This window comes from Thunnus maccoyii, chromosome 23 (assembly GCF_910596095.1).
Source record: "Thunnus maccoyii chromosome 23, fThuMac1.1, whole genome shotgun sequence".
Lineage (NCBI taxonomy): Eukaryota > Metazoa > Chordata > Actinopteri > Scombriformes > Scombridae > Thunnus > Thunnus maccoyii.
The window spans coordinates 14,254,938-14,278,508 of record NC_056555.1 but is presented as its reverse complement, the minus strand read 5'-3'; the positions used below and the strand labels follow the sequence as shown (position 1 = coordinate 14,278,508).

General features: G+C 40.4%; 1 protein-coding gene across 3 annotated transcripts in view; it reads left to right on the top strand.

Moving 5' to 3' along the window:
• plxna4 (plexin A4) overlaps positions 1-23,571 on the top strand; it is a 240,020-nt gene that overhangs the window by 187,940 nt on the left and 28,509 nt on the right. For all 3 annotated transcript variants that reach the window (XM_042403692.1, XM_042403693.1, XM_042403694.1), the window contains 12 exons: positions 773-869; positions 2,637-2,827; positions 7,233-7,384; positions 8,555-8,678; positions 12,055-12,191; positions 12,801-12,968; positions 13,140-13,233; positions 15,243-15,482; positions 16,066-16,212; positions 17,081-17,315; positions 18,937-19,079; positions 21,586-21,854. In XM_042403692.1, the coding sequence (XP_042259626.1) occupies positions 773-869; positions 2,637-2,827; positions 7,233-7,384; positions 8,555-8,678; positions 12,055-12,191; positions 12,801-12,968; positions 13,140-13,233; positions 15,243-15,482; positions 16,066-16,212; positions 17,081-17,315; positions 18,937-19,079; positions 21,586-21,854 (1,997 nt within the window). The remainder of the gene's footprint in view (positions 1-772; positions 870-2,636; positions 2,828-7,232; positions 7,385-8,554; positions 8,679-12,054; positions 12,192-12,800; positions 12,969-13,139; positions 13,234-15,242; positions 15,483-16,065; positions 16,213-17,080; positions 17,316-18,936; positions 19,080-21,585; positions 21,855-23,571) is intronic.

The following is a 23,571-nucleotide window of genomic DNA, read 5'->3' as shown; positions in this document are numbered from 1 at the left end:
AATCTCTATAAAGACGCCCCATTTCTATAAAGTTTTCCTATAAAACTGACCGTAATATAAAATGAATCTCCTACACCGATACAGCCCCACACACACACACACTGATTCCAGCTGAGGGATTTTTCCTTTTCTAGCGAAACAGGGTAGATGAGATGAGAGCCTGATTTTTTCTCTCATACACAGCGATCCCTGCGATCATGCTCCATTCACTGACTGAATAATAGATTGACAGCAATGAAAGACTAGCATGAAAAAGGCTTTATGCTGGTCTTGATGCTAATCGTCTGTTGATACAATAACATCTCATCTTCCTGTCTGTCTTCATCACTCTGAGTGTGTGTGTGTGTCAGTGTCTGTGTGTAGAGATGTGGGATATGTGTGTATAATCATAGTACAATCCAAATATTGTACTTTGATTGAGCAGTGAAGGAGGGAAACTGTAATTTAGCGGAAAATTATGATTCTAGCACCAACCCTCCATGCTGCTAGTGTTACAGAACCAAATGAAAAATAATCTTGTCTTTGAAAGCTCTCTGGTGTGTATTTTGTGTGTTTGTGAATTGAGTGTGCGTATGTGTGAGTTCATGTGTGTATTCATTGTGTGTACAGCCACCTGTTGATGATGCGTTTTGCATTCAAAGGAGTATTGTGATACCAGAGGCTTTTGGACTTGGAGATAATAGACAGTTTAAAGTAGCTCAACAGCTTCTCTCTCTCTCATACTCTATTCCCCGTATCCCCTTCTTTCCCTCTCTGGTTGCCATGGTGATAGTATTTCTATGATGGGATGGAGATGAGCAGTCTTCCCGTGGAGCTGACCGTCATCTGGAACGGAGATTTCAGCATCGACAACCCCGCCCACAATAAAGGTGAGCATTCATAGCGGCAACAGCATATGCGTGCACACGCACTCACTCACGCACGCACGCACGCACACACACACACACACACACACACACACACACACACACACACATACTTGTAAATCCATATCAGCTCTTTCCATAGTTCTCACATAAACACACAGAGTCAACATAGTCTCTTATAAACTCTCACTTACACATGCACACACTCATAGACACACACAGTAAAGCCGCTGCCTCCCCATTGTTGCCCTTGGAGCTGGTGTCCATGGCAACAGGCAGGCGGTGTGCTGAGGTGCAGTATCCATCCCCTGATGTTGCCTTGTAGAGTGGTTAACTTTAACACATCCTCTCTAACGCTTTCTTTCTGTAGGTCTCTCTTTCTCCTCTCTGTCTCACTGAATCCGTCTTTCTCTCTCCTGCACTTCACTGTTGTCTCTGTCTCTTCCCAACTCTCTAAATTCCATTTTCTAGCCTCCTCTCAAATATTATTTCTCTTCAGATGTTTCTCTTATTTGCTCTGTCAACATTTCTCTGGGACTTGTGCAATTTATTTATCTCTGCCGCCATTTCTCCCCTCCACCCTTCATTTCATATCGTTCTTATCAGCAATTCAATGTGCTTTACTGTCATAAATTTCAAAAGAGCAATATTGGCAAAGCATATAGATACAGCTGAGCAAAATAATGCTAACCTGACCTAAATTATCAATTGTGAATCTAAGTAAGCAAAGTTAAATTACTGTCAGTCACCTGTCATCAGGATGAATGTAAGTATACATAAGATATATTTCTCTGCCCCTCACTCTTTTTTGTCCATCTACTGACAGTGTACTGTATGTGGAATGACAGCTCAGTGCTGAAATTTTAAGCATTCAGCATTCAGCTGCTGAGCTTGATTCAGTTTGGCCACTGGCAATCCACCACTGTGAGTGATCCATGCTGGGGCAAGAAAACAGTAGCATGCTGGGGGTTGTGGTTCTCTGACAGGAAAATAACTCATTTTAACCAAAGGCAGTGGAGTCAGGCATAAGAAACCTATTGTTAAAATGTGGATGATATGCTAACATGACACTGTGCTGTAAGGCAAAGTTTGCACAATGTTTGCGGTTGTGTGCATGTGTGTCTGAATCAAACACAGAGTACAAAATGTATCCCTGAGCATAAGTCTAAAATCAAAGAAGCAACAAAAGTTACAGAGAGATGCTTGAACCAGAGAATCATCCCTAGCCTTCTTCTACCTTTCTTTGCCTGTGGAGGAAGTGGCTTCTACTGTAGGGCATCATCTGATGGACAGATCACACATGCATCTAATAGCAATTAAAAAGAAAATGGCTGGCCCGTTGCCATGGAGATGATATGTTAAATCTGTGGTGGGTGAGCAGAGGCGAGAGGCAGCAGTGTAGGAAACTCAAAGAGAGAGGGGGGGGGGTATATAGTCATGATGATAGATGGAGAGATAATGAGACAAAGATATCAACGAATGTCACTCTCACAATGTTCCGTTTGTTGTTCGCAAACAGCAGCTGACAGAAATTGAGGGAGATAGGTAAAGAATCCAAATTGTAGTTTGTTCTGTGTTTTGAAGTGTTTGTCAGTCATTTAGGCTTTTGCCTAAAATATATTTGCATGCATTTGCAATTCTGTAATCATTTGTACAAAGGTTGTTCACTCAAAGTTCTCTACTCTTTCTCCTTCTCATTATCTTCTTCCCTCCCTCCCTTCTCGTCTTCTTTCCCTCCTTTTCTGCATTTCATTTCTCCCACTTGCACAGTCCATCTGTACAAGTGTGACGCCCAGCGTGGAAGCTGTGGTTTGTGTCTGAAGGCAGACCCACTGTTTGGGTGCGTTTGGTGTAAAGGAGAGAACCGCTGCACCCTCAAGCAACACTGCCCCCACCCTGAGAACCAGTGGCTGGAGCACAACGGCATCAACAGCAAGTGCACCCACCCACGGATCACTCAGGTGAGACACATACACTAGAATACACATGCGTCGGTGTTCACATACAGTAAGTCTGCATATGCAATACAATACTATACACACAGGCACTTACATGTGCCAGGAAATGCAAACACTGATGGAAGTGCTTTTTACTCAAAAGCCCTAAATACACATCTTAATTACAGTGCACTGATGGGAACATACTTACTCATCACATACTAGTTACCGCAGAGACATTGTTGCAGTCGATCATTTCAACATAATGGCAGTGGCTGTGAGTCACTGGTAGCTATTCAGTCTGACAGGATTTGAGAAACTATATATTTTACACCTTTTTCAGTGCAGTTACATATATCACCCATCAAAAAGTTTTAATAATAATGATATCCTAGAATCAAAATTACAGCAATCATGAACTGGCACTTTTTAGACATCTTTTCTCTAAACAGTTAGTTGGACAATCGTTGCTTTTGACATTTGAATTTACTCCTCTTACCATTTGAACACACTGACAAACACTCAGACAAGAAAGACTAATCATCCTCACTCTTGATGGTTATGAATCACCTCTACACAGATGCAGACCTAACCCCCACTTAACCCAGCATGTTCCTGAAAACCACAGACACTGTGTGAGGCAAATAGATTTGACCCACGGAAGACATATAAAAGGGGTAATAGCAGAAGGGATAAGGGTCAGTGAGATGGAGGATAAGAGGATACAAAAGAAAGATGGATGGAAAGCTGCCCAGATGAATGGGGAGGAGGATGGATTGGGTTTACATGAAAGAGAGGTGGTGACGGATGGGTGGACTCAGCCAGAATAGTGTCGCATGTGGCTGAAGGGGTTGGAGAAGACCCCCGCGCCCTCCACTTTTCCCCATGATGGATATAAAGATCCTCTCTGCATCATTTTCCCGAGGAGAATTGGGAGCAGATGGTGACTGACTGGAGAGGAAGGGATGAAGCCAAACGTGGATAAAAAGGACAGTGAAGGGAATCCCTTTTGGTGTCCTGGGGAGTGATGGGCTTGGACAGAGAGAGGGAAGAGGGATACAGGAATGGAAGTGTAATCTCTTGTCCGCTTGTCCTTTTATCATTCTAGATGCACCAGCATACAGATAAGTGGCTGACCTCAGTGGAGATTTGGTGAAAGCCATAAACCATAAACCCCATTGTTTCTTGTAAATTTAATTTTACAGTATAATTGTTCAATTTCTCCATTTTCTTCTTTTACTGAATAGTCTGATAGAAGAAGAAAGTCTGAAAGAGTCTGAAATCTATGGACACTGAGGATATTGTCTCCAAAACGGCAGCCTTGATTGCTTGACCTTCTCTTCTTCTCACTGATAAGCTAAACCATTGTGGTTATTTTTATCCACACAAATCAAATCAAATCAACTCTAAGGAAGGTGATGAGAAGATGGTGATATTTTGTTCCTCGTTCTGCTTATTAAAGAGTCTGGATCAGTCTGATGCTCTCTATCATTCCTCCACTCTAGTGTTTGTCTTCACCCCGAGCAGTGGATTTATTCTTGGAGATGGGCCCTATATTTCTTCTTACATCCCTGAAGCTGCAGCAGGGACATATTGCAGCCTTCTCACGTCCCCCATAAAAACTGTCAGTGGGTGAGGAGTGAGGACTTTTCCAAGACGACCGGGGCCCTAATGCATTCTAATACGCTTCATTATAATGACAACTCCCATCAACAATATGAGAGGGAGAGACTCACATTGAAAGATGGGAAGAGAAAGGGAGAGAGAGTGAGAAGTGATTAAGTGTTTGCCTCTACCCAACCGTCAATTATCTTGTCAAAGTCACAAATCTAATCAACGCCTCATTGCGTCTCTCTCTCTCTCTCTCTCTTTCATACTTTTGCTCCTTCCTCCTCCTTCAATATTCCTCTTAAAGTCTTTCTCCCTCTCCATCTTCTATATTTGCTAATAAATGGAGAGCCACACAATCTTTTTAATTGCATGTATTGTAGCCCCGTTCCCAGAAGGCTCTTTTTTTCATTAAGATATCAGCAGGGAGTCTTATTAATCAGACATTGAACCATACGATAGCGATATCTCTCGCATGACAGCGTCAGGACTTCTGTTGTGCATGACCTGGCTCGAGCTTGCCGCTGTCATTTGATTGGCTAGTTCCTTTCATGCCCGGCTAGTTCAATTTGTTTTAGTCCACTTCTTTGAAAAATAATCAAATAGTCAAATGAAAGTCCTTTGATGCACATATGGCAGCGGCATAAGGATTATCCTACTACAACATACCAGATATAAGATAAAGCCAAACACATTCTTACTCAGCACTATACCTATGAACACTGCAGGGGGTCATGCTACCAGCTTTCAACTGAACATAGAAACAATGAGTCTAAGCCTCAGTAAAAATCCTTGGGATCACTATTTTTCAAGGGGGATGGTGACATAGCACCATTAAAGCTGGGCCCCTGCCTGCAGCATGCAGCATGGAGGACTTCTATTTGGCAGAGACGGATATGAGCAGACTACTCTGTGTCCGTCTCTAACATCCATCCATCTGGGCCGGCCTGATGATTTGTACCCACGCACACGTACACAGACACACACGCACACACTCACAGGCTGAAAAGTAATTGTGTGAGTAAAGTGTTGATGGATGTTGGAACCGCCTCATCAACAATGAGAGATGTTATGGATAAATCAAATGATACTGTGATTACTGCTAAGATGTCACCCAATGCCAAGTTTTAAGTTCATCTTATTTAATATATTGTTGTGGTTTTCAGTAAAAACAGGATTGAGAAATGACAATCCCTTGACCCTAAGTCTTGACCCATAGCTGTCACTGGAGCTGCTATTTTGTCGTTTGTTGTCTCTTTTCTGAAGCCTTTTCTCCTGTCTGACCAACCTCATTTTTTCTGATAACTACATAATATGGGAACAGAAACATTTAACCTTTATCCACAAGGAATTTTAATTAAATTAAACCCCATTAAATAATCATAATTCTATACATGTTTGTTCTTTTATGTCAGAGCTCTGCTCTATATTGCTTTTTCAGAGGGCCTTGTTAATACTTAAGAATATTCTAGTTTGACTGGCTGTTCGCTAACACTCTTTATCTCACGCCATTGGGGAAGTTGTCCTTTTGACTAAAACATATTAAAATAGGAATTTATAACCAGAAACTAGTTAAAGGCATACTATGCAGGATTTCGCTGTTGGTTTTTGCCAGCTCAACAACACCAGAGCGAGCTGAGGACAGAGAGAGCGAGAGAGCAGCGGTGGTGAAGATAGCAAGAGGTGGTAGCGAGAACAAAGCCATGAATCAGATAAATAAGACATTTTCTGATTGTTTCACGGCAGTTACATTCTAAAGCGCAAATAAACACGCCCACACCTCCGCACAACCCTGCGGGAAGGTGCTGCATTGCCAGATTCTGTTTGAATGCAGCCAAAGCACATGCTTATCCTGTCTGCTGTGACCTCTCTGCTCTGCGTGCGTGTGTGTGTGTGTAGCTCAGCCCCGCCCTCGGTCAAACAGACACAGCGACAGCAGAGGAGCAGCCACACAGCAGCACTCTGCACACAGCAGAGGAGAGAGACAGAGAAGCAGGGGAAACACTGAGGCATATTAAACAGCAATGTAACTTGAGTCCCGACCTCACACCCTGCACGCTATTACTGGCTGGGGGCTACACACCCGATGCCCAAAGGTTGACGCCCAGAAACATCCCGAACACAGCAAAATAATAAGAAAAAAAGAAAATACAGGCAGAGGACAGGGTCTCTGTTGACACATACACCGCCACACACTTCTAGTGGGTCATAAGTGATGATTGAGAGGGATTATTTTTGAGTCTATACATTGTTTTTTAGGAAAATCCTGATAATATGCCTTTAACAGTGCACACTGCTAAACCACCGCTCTCTTATGATAACACCTCTGTAAAACATCAATACACTGTGCACTACAGCATCCAAATCTCTATTGCAGTCCAAACTGTTTGGAGTGTAACACATTTCAGATAAAATACAAATAAAGCCATTTGAAATTATTTGAAATAATAGCATATAAAGGTAAAAACTGAGATGTGGATAGAGTATGGACAAGGGTTTCAGCTGGTAATTACATACTTTCAATACATTTCAGTTTTTGAATGCACTTTTATTAGGCTTGCTCATCTACATGTGCAATGAGACAACTGTTAACCAGAATTTCTTGATGACAGAACATGTTTAGTGTAGCATTCTTGCTGGCAGCAGGATGCTGCTGATTTTTACTGATGCTTCAGTTTTAAAGCAGGTCCTTTTATTTTCTTCTGCTCAGTCACACCTTACACTGTCAGAAAAATACTCTTGTGATGTCCTAATGGCTGTTATTCAAGAAAACACAAAAACAAATCTTCAAAAACATCAGTCTGTTTTTTAATCTCAACAGATTACCCCTCTGCGGGGTCCCAGAGAGGGCGGCACGCTCGTGACTATCCGTGGCGAGAACCTGGGACTGGAGTTCAGAGAGATTGAGGGTAACGTGAAGGTGGCTGAAGTGGAATGCACGCCCATACGTGAGGGCTACATCCCTGCTGAACAGTAAGTCACGTTTTATATTTATGACCTGGCAGCACCAGGTAGTAAGTAGCAAATACTTAAATAGTCATTCTCAATTTACATTCCTGCAGATCAATTAATCCCATCTGCATCAGCCAGTTGATATTCACAATTTTTCTAACCAAACCATAAACATTATGTATGAATACAGTCTACACTGGAACCATAAAGATAAGTCAAACAGTATATCTGAACCGCAGGAAAACAAAATCATAAATTCAGCATAATTTTTCTGCTCTACATATACTTACCATAATCCCATTGAAAGCACAGCTCAACACTTGAGTCAGACATAGAACCAGTGTTATGTTACCTTTGGTCACTGACACGGCAGAGCCATAACAACTCAGCCTGACCGTCAGATCATGAGTTAGAATGCATACCTCAGGGTGTGTGTTAGTGTGTGAGCAGCAAGAAAGTGAGCAAGTAAAAGATAGAGTAAGAGAGAGAGGCAAACTAATGCCAAATTGGCCTGGAGTGAAGTTTAATTTAACTTCAAGTCACAGCAGCACACATAGAGCACAAGAAACTTGTGTGTGTACTGCTGCGGGCACATAGAACCACCCTGGTCTCCACATTTTATGCAGTAATGGCACAAATACATAAACACACATACACACACAAACACACAAGCACACACAATACCATAATCGTTTTTGAAAGTTCAGAAGATTACATTTAGTTGACATTTCCGTTTAATCCAGTGCTATGGGTCCTTACAGGTGCCATCTATCAAATTATTTTAAACTAGTTTAAAGTTGGCTTATCAACAGATCCAGTGCTTCTTCTGCTAAGAAAGTAAGTTATGTGCCAGCACTTTCTAAGCAAATGCTGACCTAGCAGAAGAAGTAGCTGTATTTGAGGTCATATGTAAAAAAGATAGAGACTTTTTCCTTTTTCTCCCACAGGTTGGCGGTGGAGATGGAGTTGCTGCCAAATAACACATTATTTTTATTAAGGTTTTAACATAGGTTTAAGTCCATTCACATTACACCGGCTGGTCTGTGCAATTGCTGTCAAAGCAAACTGCTGCAAGTTTTTCCAACGGTTGTCGCCTAAGCATTTTTGTGTGTTGGATATACATGTGGTTTATATGCATATGTTTCTTTTTTCTTATATATTCCACACTGATGTCTGTATGTGTGTTCACAGGATTGTGTGTGAGATGGGTAAAGCAGAGAAGAGTCAGTATACTGGGAACGTGCAGGTCTGTGTTGGGGTTGGAGAATGCATACCAGAATTCATGGCAAAGTCCTCTAAGTACTACTACTTTGTGGTGAGTCTATTTTCATCTCTTGGTCTTTTTGTATTAACACCTGTATTTTTTTATTTAAAAAATCGCGATATTCGAGACAAAAACATATGTATTTTGCATCATCATGAGATTTGCCTTTTTTTAATATATAGCACAATAAAAATCTGTTTTCCTTGGTCACTACATCATTGTGACTTAGGTTTCCTCTGGCTATTTTATGGTTAAAATTACTCTAACTGATGGATTCATTACATTCACTGTTTTGCCTCTATGAGCGGGAAGGCACCCATGCTGCATATGTCACCCTCTGCATGTTAACACCTCGCTGGTTGTTGGTCTGTGTTCTCACCTACTGTGTTAATACTGTATATACTTCATATATTTGACTGTGATCCAACACGGTGTAGTTCTCACCAAGAGTCTCCCTCTCAGCATTTATCTCATGCATGTATCAGCAGTGAGACATGACTGGCAGTCACTGAGTGCCGAATGAGAAAGAAACACGTGCAGTAATAAAAACTTTTTTTTCTGACATGAACACATAAATTCGTGCACGTCCTGATTTTGCCAAGTGGTTGTTGTCCTGAGACAAACATTTTGTGTGATAGCCATAGGACAACAACTGCCCCAGCCAATCAATGTTTGTGATGTCATCACAGAGAGCCCTGCCACTGATGCCTGCTAAATTAAAAAAAAAAAAAAAAGACCTAATATATGTTCTCAGGTCAACATTGCTTTATTTCATATGTATGATTTATGTTATATGATGTTGTCTTCATGCCATCATCAGAATGTTGACCTCAAGTCATCATTGCTTTATTCACTGTTAATGTTGTCTTCAGACCATCATATGAATGTTGACCTCAATGTCCAACATGAAAGTTTTAAAATGTACTCATTAGTTAACACTAGTCTGCTACTACAGCTTTATTACTATGATGGTTTTAAAATATATCTGCTTTTGCAATATTGCCTGAAAAATTACCCTAAAAAAATTTGAGTATCCCTAACCCAAGGATCGTGATAGACAAAGCAAAATTATGGGCAACTTCTGATGTTAAATAGTACCCTAAGAGTTGCCTCAGCATATTGGATAGATTTTTGACCATAAATCTCACTGTTACTTGTTGCCTGCAGCATTGCCCATAAAATTGCAGAATTTTATGGGCTCAATCAACATCAATAAAAGAGGAAAGTTTATACTTTATTAGTTAAAACTAGATATTTTGCTAGTGTCCTTTTAAATATGAGAAAAAATCAAATGTCTTATTGAGTCAAATATTATTTGTATTTACCGTACACATTAATTGTTTGCTTAGTATTGGCTTTGTGGCTTGCTAACTTGCTCATGTTTGCTAGCTAGCTAAGTTTTAGCTTTTAGCTAGGCACGCTATAAAAATATCAACATCATTTGAGCCAGATAGATAGCAATTGTAATTGGTTTTGGCCATGGATGTATTATAAGAGCTGGATACCGGACTAAAAATGGCGCCCATTCAGTCCTATAGGAATTGCTCGCCTGGCGCATACGCCAAAAAAAGTTTCTAGCTTCCGGGTTTGCTTCCGCATTGTGCGGCCCACTGAATATGCGCAGTAGTATTTTCCCCCACTGGCCCCGCCTGCGAGTTCCTGCTCGGCCCACAGACTTTACATTGTGATGATGTCACAGATTTTTAAATCGCTTTTCTCGGCTTGAGGAAAGTTTTACAAATATAAAACCTCCATGAATCAAAAGTTCATAATAGAAAGAGTCATAATTGACGTTGTTTGCAGTTCAAGGTGTCCTGTCAACAGTTTTACAGACGCCTGTTTTACAATGGTGGTTTATGGTGAAAATCCTTTTGGCTGCAGGGGGATTTTTCGCTGCAATACCGCGAGTGGCCACTGGGGAAAAATTGGCTGCAAGACTGAGAGGCAGCGCCCTATCCAGCTCTTATTATACATCCATGGTTTTGGCTAGCAACCTGGCTAACTGTTAGCTCACCTTTGTAAGCTAATGTTAGCTTACTTCCATGGTAGCAAAATACTAATCTAAAAAGCGCATATGCATTTAAATGTCCTCATAATAATAAAGCTGTAGTAGCAGACTAGTGTAAACTTATAAGCAGATGTGAAAACTTTCATGTTGGTCTCAACTTGTAATTTGTGCATCTTTGCAGAGCTGTTTTTACCTCTTTTTTTTATTATTTAGCAGGCATTGGCAGCAGGGCTCTCTGTGATGACATCACAAACATTAATTGGCTGAGGCAGTTGTTGTCCTAGGGCTATCATATGAAATGTTGGTCTCAGGACAACACCACTTGGCAAAATCAGGAGAGCCACACATACAGTAACACACACTTGTGTTTTTTCAACACTCTGCTCTGAATACTGCGCACGATTAATCAGCATCACTCACACTCACTAGCACTCAGAAATAAATCTGCACTTGTTGCCATTATGTACTCGTTTTATGCAGTGGTTTCATTTTTACTGCTTCCCATTAATGGGTGCTGGCTGAGGTTTATTTCTCAATGGGGTCTCTGTACAGGATTATATGACAGGTCTAGATGTTACACCACACAGCAGGCTGGAGATGAGATTATAAGAAGGCCAAAAGAACTGAAGGAGTATTTACTTTATGCCCAGCTTCCAATGCAGTACATCAGCTCCTGCTGTGTCACTTTGTATAGGCAGGATTAGTGAGTGCAGATTAAGTTGTATAGTAACATTCAAAAGTCGTTTTAGCTGAGTACACTTATTCAGTAGATTTACTTTTTTTCTGGAGCCCACTCCTAGTTTATTAAAATAAACTCAGAGTTTAATCGTATTGAAAACATTTGGGTATCATCCTGTAATGTTAGAAATGCTTTGCCCATTACTGAAGTAGAAAGAGTTTACAGTATGTTTAACAAAGAGTTATGACTGGGCTAAGAATATGTGTGACAATGTGTTGTATAATTTCATTAGAATATAGAGTATGTGTTATATTAACATCAGAGGAGACCAGAAAAGAGACCATTATGGTGTGTCTGTATAGTATTAAATAATATTCTGTTTCACTGTTACAGCAAGTTTGTCTGTATTTATTTATATACATTAAAAACATTAACCTAACCACCAACCTTTCTACATATATAAAAAGTTGCTCACATATTTCTACCTCCCTGATTTAATCCCTGCTTATTGGTGATAACTGTAATTTTACCCTGTACTTTAAATACTGTATGAGCCTTATTTGCTTTACTGATCAACCTCTTAGCCTGTACACTTAAGGCAACTTATGGTCTCTCGGTCATTTGTTATTTTTCAAGCACTATAATTTCACTGTAATGCATAATTTATTTTCTACTTTAATTCCACTTGAATTCATTCTCTAATTGACTTATGTAATTTCAACGCTCTGCCCTTTCGCCAGATCCCAAGGATTCACAACCTCAAGCCCAGCCGAGGGCCAGTCTCTGGGGGAACCATTGTCAACATCACCGGCAGCCACCTTGATGCTGGGAGCAACGTGTCAATCATGTTTAAGGACCAGCCATGCACTTATCTGAGGTTAGTGGGGAACAAGCCAGAGCTGACCCTTCCAGTCACAATTAAACAGTCAATCAAAAGCTCAATCAAAGCCAGTGTTAGGCTTGTTACCAAAAATGACTTCTAACCACAGAGATAAACGTCTCTGACTGTTCTCATTTTCACTGCATCATTTTCACTAGATCGTTGTCTGAGTTAATGTGGGAACAGTTATTCTTCCCTCATCAACTGAGACAATTATTTAATATCCTTAAAAAATGCGGGGGTGATCAGGGAATGGTGTCATAAATTAGAAATGATTTCTTATAAATTATTGGGAAAAGACATGTAATTATTGTATAATCCAACACTCAGCCACTTAACTCTAATCAATGCAGAATTCCAAGTTCAGTCAATGAATTATACACCCATGTCCACTTAACCAACCATTCAATGGTTTTATATCCATTTAGTAATCTGCATCGGCAGAGATAAACTAATGAATCTTGAGTGTCTACACAATGTAATATATTATCTAAAAAATCTATATTAGGTAACTGTACTGACTGCCCCCTGTATACCTTATTTTTGTTATGCAGTTTAACTATATTTGTTACACATAACTAATGTTTCATCCTGTGGTCACTTTAGGAGAGGTGGCCTGTGGCTCACTTGCCGAACCCATGCTTCCCTGCATGGATATGGAAACGTGTCTGTGTCTGTGAGCATAGACAAGGCTCACCTCCAGAAAGACCTGCGGTTTGAATATGTGGAGGATCCCACCATCACCAAAATAGAGCCAGAGTGGAGCATCTACAGGTAAGGATACTGCTTGGAGTATTTTTTTTTTTTTGAGCGAGATGGTGACTTATGACAGAATACAATGTCTGCAATGTCATAATTTTGCATCAATGGCCTAAGCTAATCATACCACCTTCTGTTAAACAATAATCGTCTTGAACCTTGTTGTCAATCTTTTTTCTCTTACAGTGGACACACTCCAGTGACAGTGACAGGAACTAACCTGGACATTATTCAAACCCCACTCATCAGAGCCAAATACAACGGCCATGAGACCCTCAATGTAAGTGATTGCAAACACAAATAGTGTGTGTGATGAAACAAGCTGCCTTGTGTTTAAAGCTTTTTTTGAGATTACTACATCCTGTACATTCAAGAGATCTTGTTTTAGCAAAACAAGATGGATGGTTGGAAATCATCTAAAACAACTGAATTAAATGCACTCACACATGCAGTCTATACAATATCTGCACCACTATCAGTGTTTTGAAGTCCTTAACTTCCCTCAGCAGTACAACATGTGAAGGAAAGTTGGCCATAGTGAATGTCAGTGTTTTTTTCCTGCATGACTTAATGCTTCAGTGCCACTTTTAGGTAAATGGGTCAAGGAAAAAACTCAGAATGCTAGTGAACAAATCAACAGGTTGCAATTGAATTAATAGAGGATGATGTAATTTCTTTCCCCACTTCTGCAACAATAGAAAGTTTTCACATCGAACCAAAAACCACAGATTGGCCCTATCAAATTCTTTTTACCCTTTATTCACCATTTGCACCCAGGGGAGGGTAGATAAAACCATGCAAGTGCCTCTGTGATCTCATTGAAAGAAGGGGGAGTAACAAAAGGTAGTAATGTTCTTCATGGTCCATTTGAGCATAAGTTTACATCACATTTAACATCTGCTCATATGTGCCTGTACGAGGCATTAGGTCTCAAGCTACTGTATACGCAGCTTGAACTTTGAACGAACATAAATGAAATGTGCTGATAGATCATTTACCCCACCTCTCACTTTCTGCAAGCAGTTTTGCACTGGGTGAGAGGGAAACAGAAATAAGCATCTAGTGCACTTTCCAGGATTGAGCAAGGTCTGTGTGCTGATACTTTTTTGCAGTTGCCTTCTTGCAGCAATACAGGATAAATGTCGGTGATGTCCTGAAGACCTTGCCAGATTTGTCAAGTTTGATGTTTAAGGAGCCAATTACAGTGACAGGCAATGGTTTGGTTGCACCACAGAGGTTACTTTTGGAATGTGAAATGTCTGGATGAGACCAAAATGTCTGTGAATGAGACCTTTGCTGGTGGTTGATTTGTCAACGCCCTGACAGACCGAGAGGAATGGAGATGTTAGAGCAATGCTGAAGGGTATGTGGTATGACAATGACAGATTGGACAATCCATTCTTGTTTGTAAAACTGGCTCAGAGATGTGAATAAAAAAGGAATTAAGATGAAGAATTAAAAAAAAAAAAAGCATCACATGTCAAATTAAAAGACCAGGCCAAAGACAAAGAGCAACAAACCAAGAGTGAGACATGACAGTGAAAAAAGATGTGAGAGACACTGTAATTGAGTGGTAAAGTGGTATAGAGAAAAGATAAAGAATAAGTGTCAAAGGAGAAGAAAAGATCACAGGGTAGTATAACGGGACAGAGGATAAAGAAGTGATGAGAGGGTGGGGGTGTCTTTCTGGAGGGTAATGAAGGAATGGTAGGACCTAGTTATCACTCCTGGATCTTCACACATCAAAGCCTGATTGTGGTGAGACTCCACACTATCTCATTTGGTGCCTCCTTTGAATGAAAATATCCCAACAGGTTTTTCTTTGCACTTTTTGAAATAGAGGAGCTTCCAGTTGGAATTGAGTCTCTAGTGGGCCGAGTGAAATTTAAACCTGTGACATAAAAGATTCACACTATTAACTGGCTTGGCATATAGTGAATTTGGGGCATATTCAAGTGCCACTTTGATAGAGCTTGACTTGCAAGAAGGCGTGAGTGAGGTAATAGGGAGCTTAGTTACAGTTTGAGTATGAAGTATATTGAGATTCAGTCACGAAAAATGATAATAATAATGCATAGTTACATGCAGTATCTTTAATAAGATGGGGAGCACCAAAACAACTCCCTAAAGACACACAAAAAATGACAAAATGAAAGTATATAATGTTTATTTTTGTCACTTTACACATGAAAGTCAACATTTCTCTGCTTCAACTAAACACTCATTTAATTTACAGAAGATGTGTTCATTCATAAATATAAATGTTTCTTTCTGTCTGTCTTCTGCCAGTTGTGCCAGGTGCTAGGCCCTACATCCATGCTGTGCCAGGCCCCAGAGCTGCCCATCAGCCTGGCCAGGCAGCAAGAGGTGCCTGAAAGACCAGATGAGTTTGGCTTTAAACTGGACGATGTGCAGGCTCTGATGGCACTCAACAACACCAACTTTATCTACTTCCCCAATCCAGAGTTTGAACTGCTCAGCGTGTCTGGGGTGCTAGAGCTTAAACCTGGATCACCCATCATATTGAAGGTAGGGGGGATAGATATCACACACCCACTTTGAATTACAGTTAAATCTGATAATTCATCGACTTTCAGTGGAGTGATTCTGAGCAAATTGTTAAACAAAACCAACAAATAAAACAAATAAAATTAGGTATTTTGTCACTGATGATTGTTGTTGAAGATTGGTGAAGCAGTGAAACCCAGTTTGGTGCAACAATGTGATTATGTTATATGATTTTACATACATGACATGATATCTGTGACAGAAAAATATTGATAATATGATACTGATTTCAACAAAATTGCCTAGCCCTATGCTGCACATATATTGATCAGTGTGTGTTAGACTATCAGAAACAAACCCACTATCAGTGTGCCTGATAATATTAATATTCCATTAAGGTACAGACAGCTCTGCCTATACTAATCATATACAAATCTATTTTATATCCATTACTTGGTTTAATAATTTCAGACTATTACCCATAATATTGTAAATGTAATTTTCTAGTCTAATTTATTATAGGATATAATTATTAATTGCATGAGTAATTCGACCCCAACTCTCTTATCCTTCATTTTAACAATACATAAATACTTTTCTGCAGGGGCGGAACTTCCTTCCACCAACCAATAGTGGAAATGGGAAGCTGAACTACACAGTTCTGATAGGGGAGAAGACCTGCATGTTAACAGTGTCAGAGACCCAGCTGCTCTGTGAGTCACCCAACCTGACGGGTCGGCACAAGGTCCTGGTGAGTGACACGGCACATCCTCACAAAGATGAGAGAGAGAAACAGACACACACACACACATACACATACACACACACATCAGATAGGCAGGCTATGGTGGAGAAGGCAGGCAGGCAGACAGACCTACAAATCAATTGACAGTTTGACAGACAGACAGACATTTCTCGTGTTGCTTTCTATCCATCTCCTTGTCCACTTCCAGACAGACTACAGCTCTAATCCAATCAGCCATGTGGTTCCTGTTACTGCCCACAAGCAGACAAAAGACAAACAAATAAGCCTTCAATAAGAAGGATTAGGGCCCCAGCAAACTCAATAAAGATTCCATTTGTGGTTTTAAAAGGGACCACTTTGAACAAAGCGCTTCCTGATGTTACCACCTGGACCCAGTGGCATGGAAAGAAATGGACACATTACTGTAAAACAATTAGAAGCTGTACAAATAAACAGATGTGTACACTTTGAATTTGCAAATCAATATATCTGTCTGTCTGAGCTTTGATCTTGATTTTACTGACAAAAAATACACCACAGACCCAAAGGTGATTCAGGGTGACAATATTATCTTATAGTTTATATAATATTTGTAGTAAGTCTTTACCTTGAGCACCACTGTAGTTCCTTTGCAAGGGTTTGATTGCCATTTCTCTCTCTTTTCTAAGGGTCAGATTAAACCTCTTACAAGTGTTACTGCTGAAGCGATATTTAAATGAAGCTCTTCTCTAATTATAGCTCTGGTTTACTTAAGCACATGTCATGTTTTATCAGTAACATATTCTCTGAAAAAAAAACCCTTCTCGAAAGTAAATTTGTGTATTTACACATAACAGTAATTATAATCTACCTCTTTTTCTATCACTATGCCAAGGCTCGTGTGGGTGGAATCGAGTTTTCGCCAGGTGTGGTCCTCATCACTTCTGACAGCCCGCTTAGCAGCACAGCAATCATTGGCATTGCTGCAGCAGGTGCCTTGCTCATCCTCTTCATCGTGGTGGTGCTCATTGCCTACAAACGCAAGTCTCGTGAGAGTGACCTGACCCTGAAGAGGCTGCAGATGCAGATGGACAACCTTGAGTCACGTGTTGCACTGGAGTGCAAAGAAGGTAAGAGGGGAGATGCTGATGCAGTGGGTTAAATTGATTTTGAGTGTTTCTTCCTCCACATGCCCAACTAAATGCGCCACATTGGAAATGTTCTAAGCTTTTTGAATTTATCTACTATTTCAAACAAGGAAACCTGTAAAACACACAATCTCTAAGTTCAATGTTTTTGTCTTGTGACAACTTCATTAAAAATACTCCAAGATGACTACGGAATCCCATATGTTATGTGTGAAGAAATAAAAGTGGCATTTGCAGGGTGAACTTGTTGATGGATGGATTAAAAATACAGTATGTTTAAAGGCGTACTTTGCAGGAATTGTTGGTTGATGTTTGTAAACACAGCATTCAAAGTTGACCCCTCCTCCCTGGCCCAGTGAGCAAGAGAGAGAGAGAGCACGTCGGTCGAGCAAGCTAGAGCATGAATGAAGAGAGCGAGTGGTGGTGGCGAGAACAAAGCTGTGAATTGGAGTTATAAAATATTTTCTTATTGTTTCACAGCAGTTACGTTATAAAGCGCAAATAACACACCCACTCTCTGCTACGCATGTGTGTGTCAGTCAAACAGACACAGCGGCAGCAGAGGAGCAGCACACAGCAGAGGAGGGAGACGGAGAAACAGGGACTGAACCAAATAAAAACACAGCAATGTAGCCTGGTCACTACGCTATGAGTCCCGACCTCATACTTGCACACTGTTATTGGCTACACACACACTGCCCAATGGTTGCAGCCCAAAAGCATCCCAAACACAGCAAAATAATAAATTACAGGCAGTGGGCGGGGTCTCTGCAGATAAATACACCGCCACATACTTGTAGTGGGTTATAAGTGATGATTGAGAGGGATTACTTTATTAGTCAATACATTGTTTTTTAGTAAAATCCTGCATGGTGTGCCTTTAAAGCTGGAGTGCGGGACTTTTGTCTCCCCCTTCTTGCAGTGAAAGTGATTACAAAAATACTGTCAACATGTACTTATGTCATAGGCTCCACCATAGCCTACTTGCTACTGTTGCAGCTGTAAAATGGTGGATAAATAAGTGTCACAAAACCCCAGCGAAATGACTAATTTCGCTGTCAGAATTCGATCTATTCAGTCCAATAACATTTGGAAAGTCTAGAAGAGATGCATGATTTAAAATTATTTTATCCCCCTTCAAGTTCGCAGAGAGCTAACCAGAAGTTAGTCGGCTCAGCTGGCGGAAGTCTGCATTCATGCATTTATCCAGCCGGAATGTCAAACCCGATACCAGATTAAAAACTCTGGTATACTGTGAAATACAGAGAGATTTACCGTGCAGTGATAGGCTTAATCAGAATTGTGTGAACTCATTTGGCAAGGGCTTGAATGTAATGGATGTTCATTTATATGTAAAAGTTCCGCACTGCAGGTTTAGGCTTTTTTGTTATTCAGTATTCCAGTCTCATGTTTGTGAATTCAGTTTATAGTGTCGGTTTATTCAGGGGTATGTGTCGCCCCTTTCAATGCTGCCACTTAATGTGTCTAGGAAACTGATCTAATGGCTGTATGCTATCTGGGATCATAGGATGCCATAGAAACACAATCATATGGTAATTGTTTGGTAAAACTAACCAGTTTGTCTATCTGGTTTATCCGTCAGCTTTTGCAGAGCTCCAGACAGACATTCATGAGTTGACCAGTGATTTGGATGGAGCAGGAATCCCCTTCTTGGACTACAGGACCTACACCATGCGAGTCCTTTTCCCTGGCATTGAGGAACATCCTGTACTCAAAGACCTGGAGGTATGGTTGAGCGTTTAACTGATATATTACATATGGATATACCTCCTTTGGTAATTTCTGTATTACAGAAGGAACACCTTGTAACCAGAGAAAACAGTGCTTGTTAAATTTACTTAATAATATTTATATTCTGCAGGTGTGGAGAGTTTTATTGATGACACAGGAAAAACATTTTGTACACATAGAATAAAAGTCAGGTTCTCAACTAACATGCTTCAGGGCCAAGTGTGTTGATCAGTAAAGTACACTATAAGTATACTATAGATATAAGAAGTTGTTAATTATTTGCCAGTCAATTTCGCTTCATATTACCACTTGTCTGATTTCAGTGATGCAAACAGCACAAGTTTGTGTACCTGTTCTTCAGTCTCTATCAAATAACAATTGCAATGCAATTAGCCTCATTTGAAAAGAGAGCAAAATGAGCAAGCAAATTAGCAATGTGGTGGGTCACAGTAGGTGAAATTGACGCTGATGTTGTTGTGTTACTGTCTAGTAAACAAAAGCCTTCTGACGGCCGACAACAACACTTTTTCAAAAACAAACAAGGCAGCCCTCAAATCAGGAGAGCAGTCTCATTAATAACTCTAATGATATGAGACACCGCACCGTTTTCTCTCTCCACCTTAAAAACAAATTAAAAGTCAATCAGAGAGAGAAAAGCAAAAAAAAAAAAAAAAAATCAAGCCATTTATCCCCAGTGGTGACATTGATAGACAGCCATAATTGAGCAGGTCGTCTTGTTCCATTAAGAGAATGATGGACCCCCATTTCACTGCCCTCAGGGTTGGCCACTCTATCCCTGATGAGAATTTCCCAGTAATAAGCAATATTAATTATGTTTTAATTGGTATAAATGTCGGACTGTACGAGGAGTATAATGTGGAATAGGAGCCTAATGAAAAAAGCAGCGGGCTTGTCTTACGCAGTTGATGGCTGCTTAATTGTTATTGATGTGTCGGAGAATTTAAAGTCAAGTTTTTGACTGTGGGCTGTAGACAGTTAGAAATAGCACAGGTTATAGAAAGCCTGTCTAGGTTTACAGAGACAATGGGAAGTTCATGCAATACAGAAAAACTTAGAAATGTCCCCAAAGTCTGAATTATATGTAGAAAGATATTAAGATATATTCTGGCATGTGTGCTCTCGATAGAGCTTGCTTCTTGACATTTTAGTTCCTTGTAACTGTTAAGGTTTATTCTTAGCAGTCAAAATCACTTCCTTTCCCTCTATTTTCCCAACAATTTCACTTTACTCCTGAATCCCATTTGCCTTCTGCTTTTGTATGATTTTTTTTTTCTGCCATTATATTTCTCCCTTCGCTCTTGATCTTTACAACGGAAACAATTCAGTTTCAGCTGCAAGACTCACTTACTGTCATTTTTACTGCTCCACCTGTCTTCTCAAATATTACAGAGTTACCATGGAGATTGTGAGTAGGTCAAGACATTTTGCTGTTTTGATGCACTGTCGCTCCTTAAAAAAAGATGTTAAAAATCTTTGAATTTGTAAACTTTTATTAATACACACACTGTAGGTGTTTCTCAGATTTCCTACATTCACACACTCAAACATACTGCACATGGTAAGTACTCGCTCTTAGAACACATGCACACAAAACACAGTGCACATCTTGTCAAGCAGTATGAAATTAGACTTGCAATGTAACAATAGCTCCCGGCAGATTACAAGGGATTCCTCCAGGAAAGGTAAAAAGAGAGAACATATGCTGGTTGACAGCCGCATTGGTTGCAAAGAGATACTGTCTTACGACGAGTGCTCTTGACAGATAAAAAACCCCATAATCTCCATAGGTGCTATTTATGAAAAAATAGATAAGAGAAGCATGTGCAGCAAGTGACTAGTATGAATGGTGCGGGAACAATCTGGGCTCAGATGAGGGGAATTCACATCACTGCATTACCTTTCAACTTGCATTAGTGTGGAACACAGCGCCATCAAAGTAATAAACATTCCCTCTAGAAGCTTAGTGTTTTCTTGCCTTTATTCTCAACCTTCAGACTAGATGCAACAAAAGCTGGAATATGTTTAACTCCTAATCTCCCTAGATTCTGCCTCCTTTGCTCTGTCATTCTATTTCTCCCCACTCCTCATCTTCATTTATTAAGGTGGATTTATTAAATGATAATTGGACTTTTAAACAGAAAAAACTATACATGCTTTTATTTATTACTATAGGGATTTCTATTTAAGCTTTGGTTAATATACACCTGATCTAAAAATGATAATAATGATAATTGAATATAAAAAAAAATAGTTCACTGTGCAAAGGCTTTAACCTAATGTTACTGTAATCGATAAAAAAGATTAAAGCATTTGATCAACAAGGAAGCAGAGAGCTATTATTACATTCAAATAAACTGATGCCTAATTAGGTCTATATGTCATTGCCTTCAATGTGCAACACAGAATCTGTACTTTTTCTCCCTCCTTGTTATTTTTAATGTGTTTCAGTAAAGTGAACATTTTTCTTGTTTCCTTACAGGTGCCAGGCTACCGCCAGGAGCAAGTAGAGAGGGGGCTGAAGCTCTTTGGCCAGCTCATTAACAACAAGGTCTTCCTGCTGTGTTTTATTCGCACTCTGGAGGCCCAGCGTGGTTTCTCCATGAGGGACCGTGGCAACGTGGCCTCCCTTATCATGACAGTGCTGCAGAGCAAATTGGAGTATGCCACGGATGTTCTAAAGCATCTGCTGTCTGACCTCATAGACCGCAACCTTGAGAGCAAGAACCACCCGAAACTGCTGCTCCGCAGGTGAGAAGCTGGCACACAAGAGAACCCCCAAGTTTAACTGTGCTCCTATGACTGTCTGAGAAGTTCTCAGAGTTACACAGCCAGTAGTGACCATTTTTGATGTATGCTTCTTTTTCCCTCTGATGAAAAGTCAAAGGCCCCATGCTAAATACTGAACAGTTGCCACATACATTCATCATCTCTAAATGTACGGTTGTATTGCGCTTGGTAAGGGATAAGAATAAAGTATTACTAGTTATGTCAACCCTTCTTCAAGGACTGGATATGCCACTTGGTCTTCCCTATCTGTGACACATTTGGATTAACTCCCATGACCTTGAATTGCCTGCTCTATCTCAGAGACACCAGAGTGCATTGCCATGCACATCATTAGCAAAATAATTATGATTAATTAGCAGTGAATCCAATTTCAAATAGCTGAAGAGAAAAAAAATACTCATTTATGAAAAAATGGAGAAAGTGAGAAAAGCTCCCACTCTGGCACAGTCACAATCCTCCCTTGGATTTGTAGTCACTGCATTAATGGCATGCACTTGAGCACAGCACTGTATGTGATTATGCTTCCTGCCTGTGGTGTTTGGTAAATGTGATGGTTACTTGAGTAAACCAGCTTTCTCACAGCTGTTGTGTGTGGTGTGTGCATGTATGTTTATTCTTGTGTTATTCATATAAGATCATGGTATTGGTATGTTGTTTTGCTTGGGGCGTCGTCAGGCAAGACTTGACACCCCCAGAGGATGTGACAGGCATGTCACAAATTAATTTGTCCATATTATTTCAATTAAAATTCTGATTCTCCCTCCGGCTAAACTCTCTCTGCATACATCATGCAGAGAGGCACTAAAATAAATGCTGTTCATCGTACAGTCCAGAGGACATTGGGCATATTCACCTCGTGAAAGACAGTTTAGACTGTACTTGGTGATGCAGAGGGAGATTAATGCTGTCTGGGCAGGAGGCATGATTAATTGCAGCCAGAGCTCACTGAGCATGGTGCAGCCACTAAACAATGGAGTAACCACTGATCCTGGCAGTAGATACAACATAAGAGATGGCACATACAGCAGAGACAGAGAGAGGTAGCCAAGGACAATGGAGACACTTAAAGCTGTGTCACCAAGTGAAGAAGGCTGACTACTGGGGCATGGAAGCAGAGAGTGAAATCAGCTCTTTGATCATGTAGCTTACATGACTCCAGAGCCTTATATGTGCTATACACAGATATTGTTGATATATCTTGCCAGTGTGAGTTTAGGATGAAATAGTTGTTTAAAAAAGTACTGTAAAAACTATTCTGTAAGCACCACACACCATATTCTGTCACACTTTCTTTTAAAATTCCTTCTTTTCCTCTCCATCTTCCTGGTCATCAAGGGAGAGGGAGAAGGAAAACCTGGAGGTGAAATGCCATCACATCCAGCACTAGAGGGAGAGCACATGTTTACAACAAACGCACGCCCCGTTTGATTGCCCATTTGTCATACACAGATTGTGATGGGCACTGATCAGATTGTATTCATCTCATTCTTCCTCCACGGATGCGCTTATTAGTCCTTCAACATCCCAGCATGCATTTCAGATGTGATGAGGCAGTGTGAGCACGCTACGCCACCCCATAGTGTGGGCTGACTGGCATGTCCTTGGATAGCAGCTGAAAATAGCCCCAGATACACAGGCACAAGGCTGTGAAGATGAAGCTTAATCTGGTCTAGGAAAG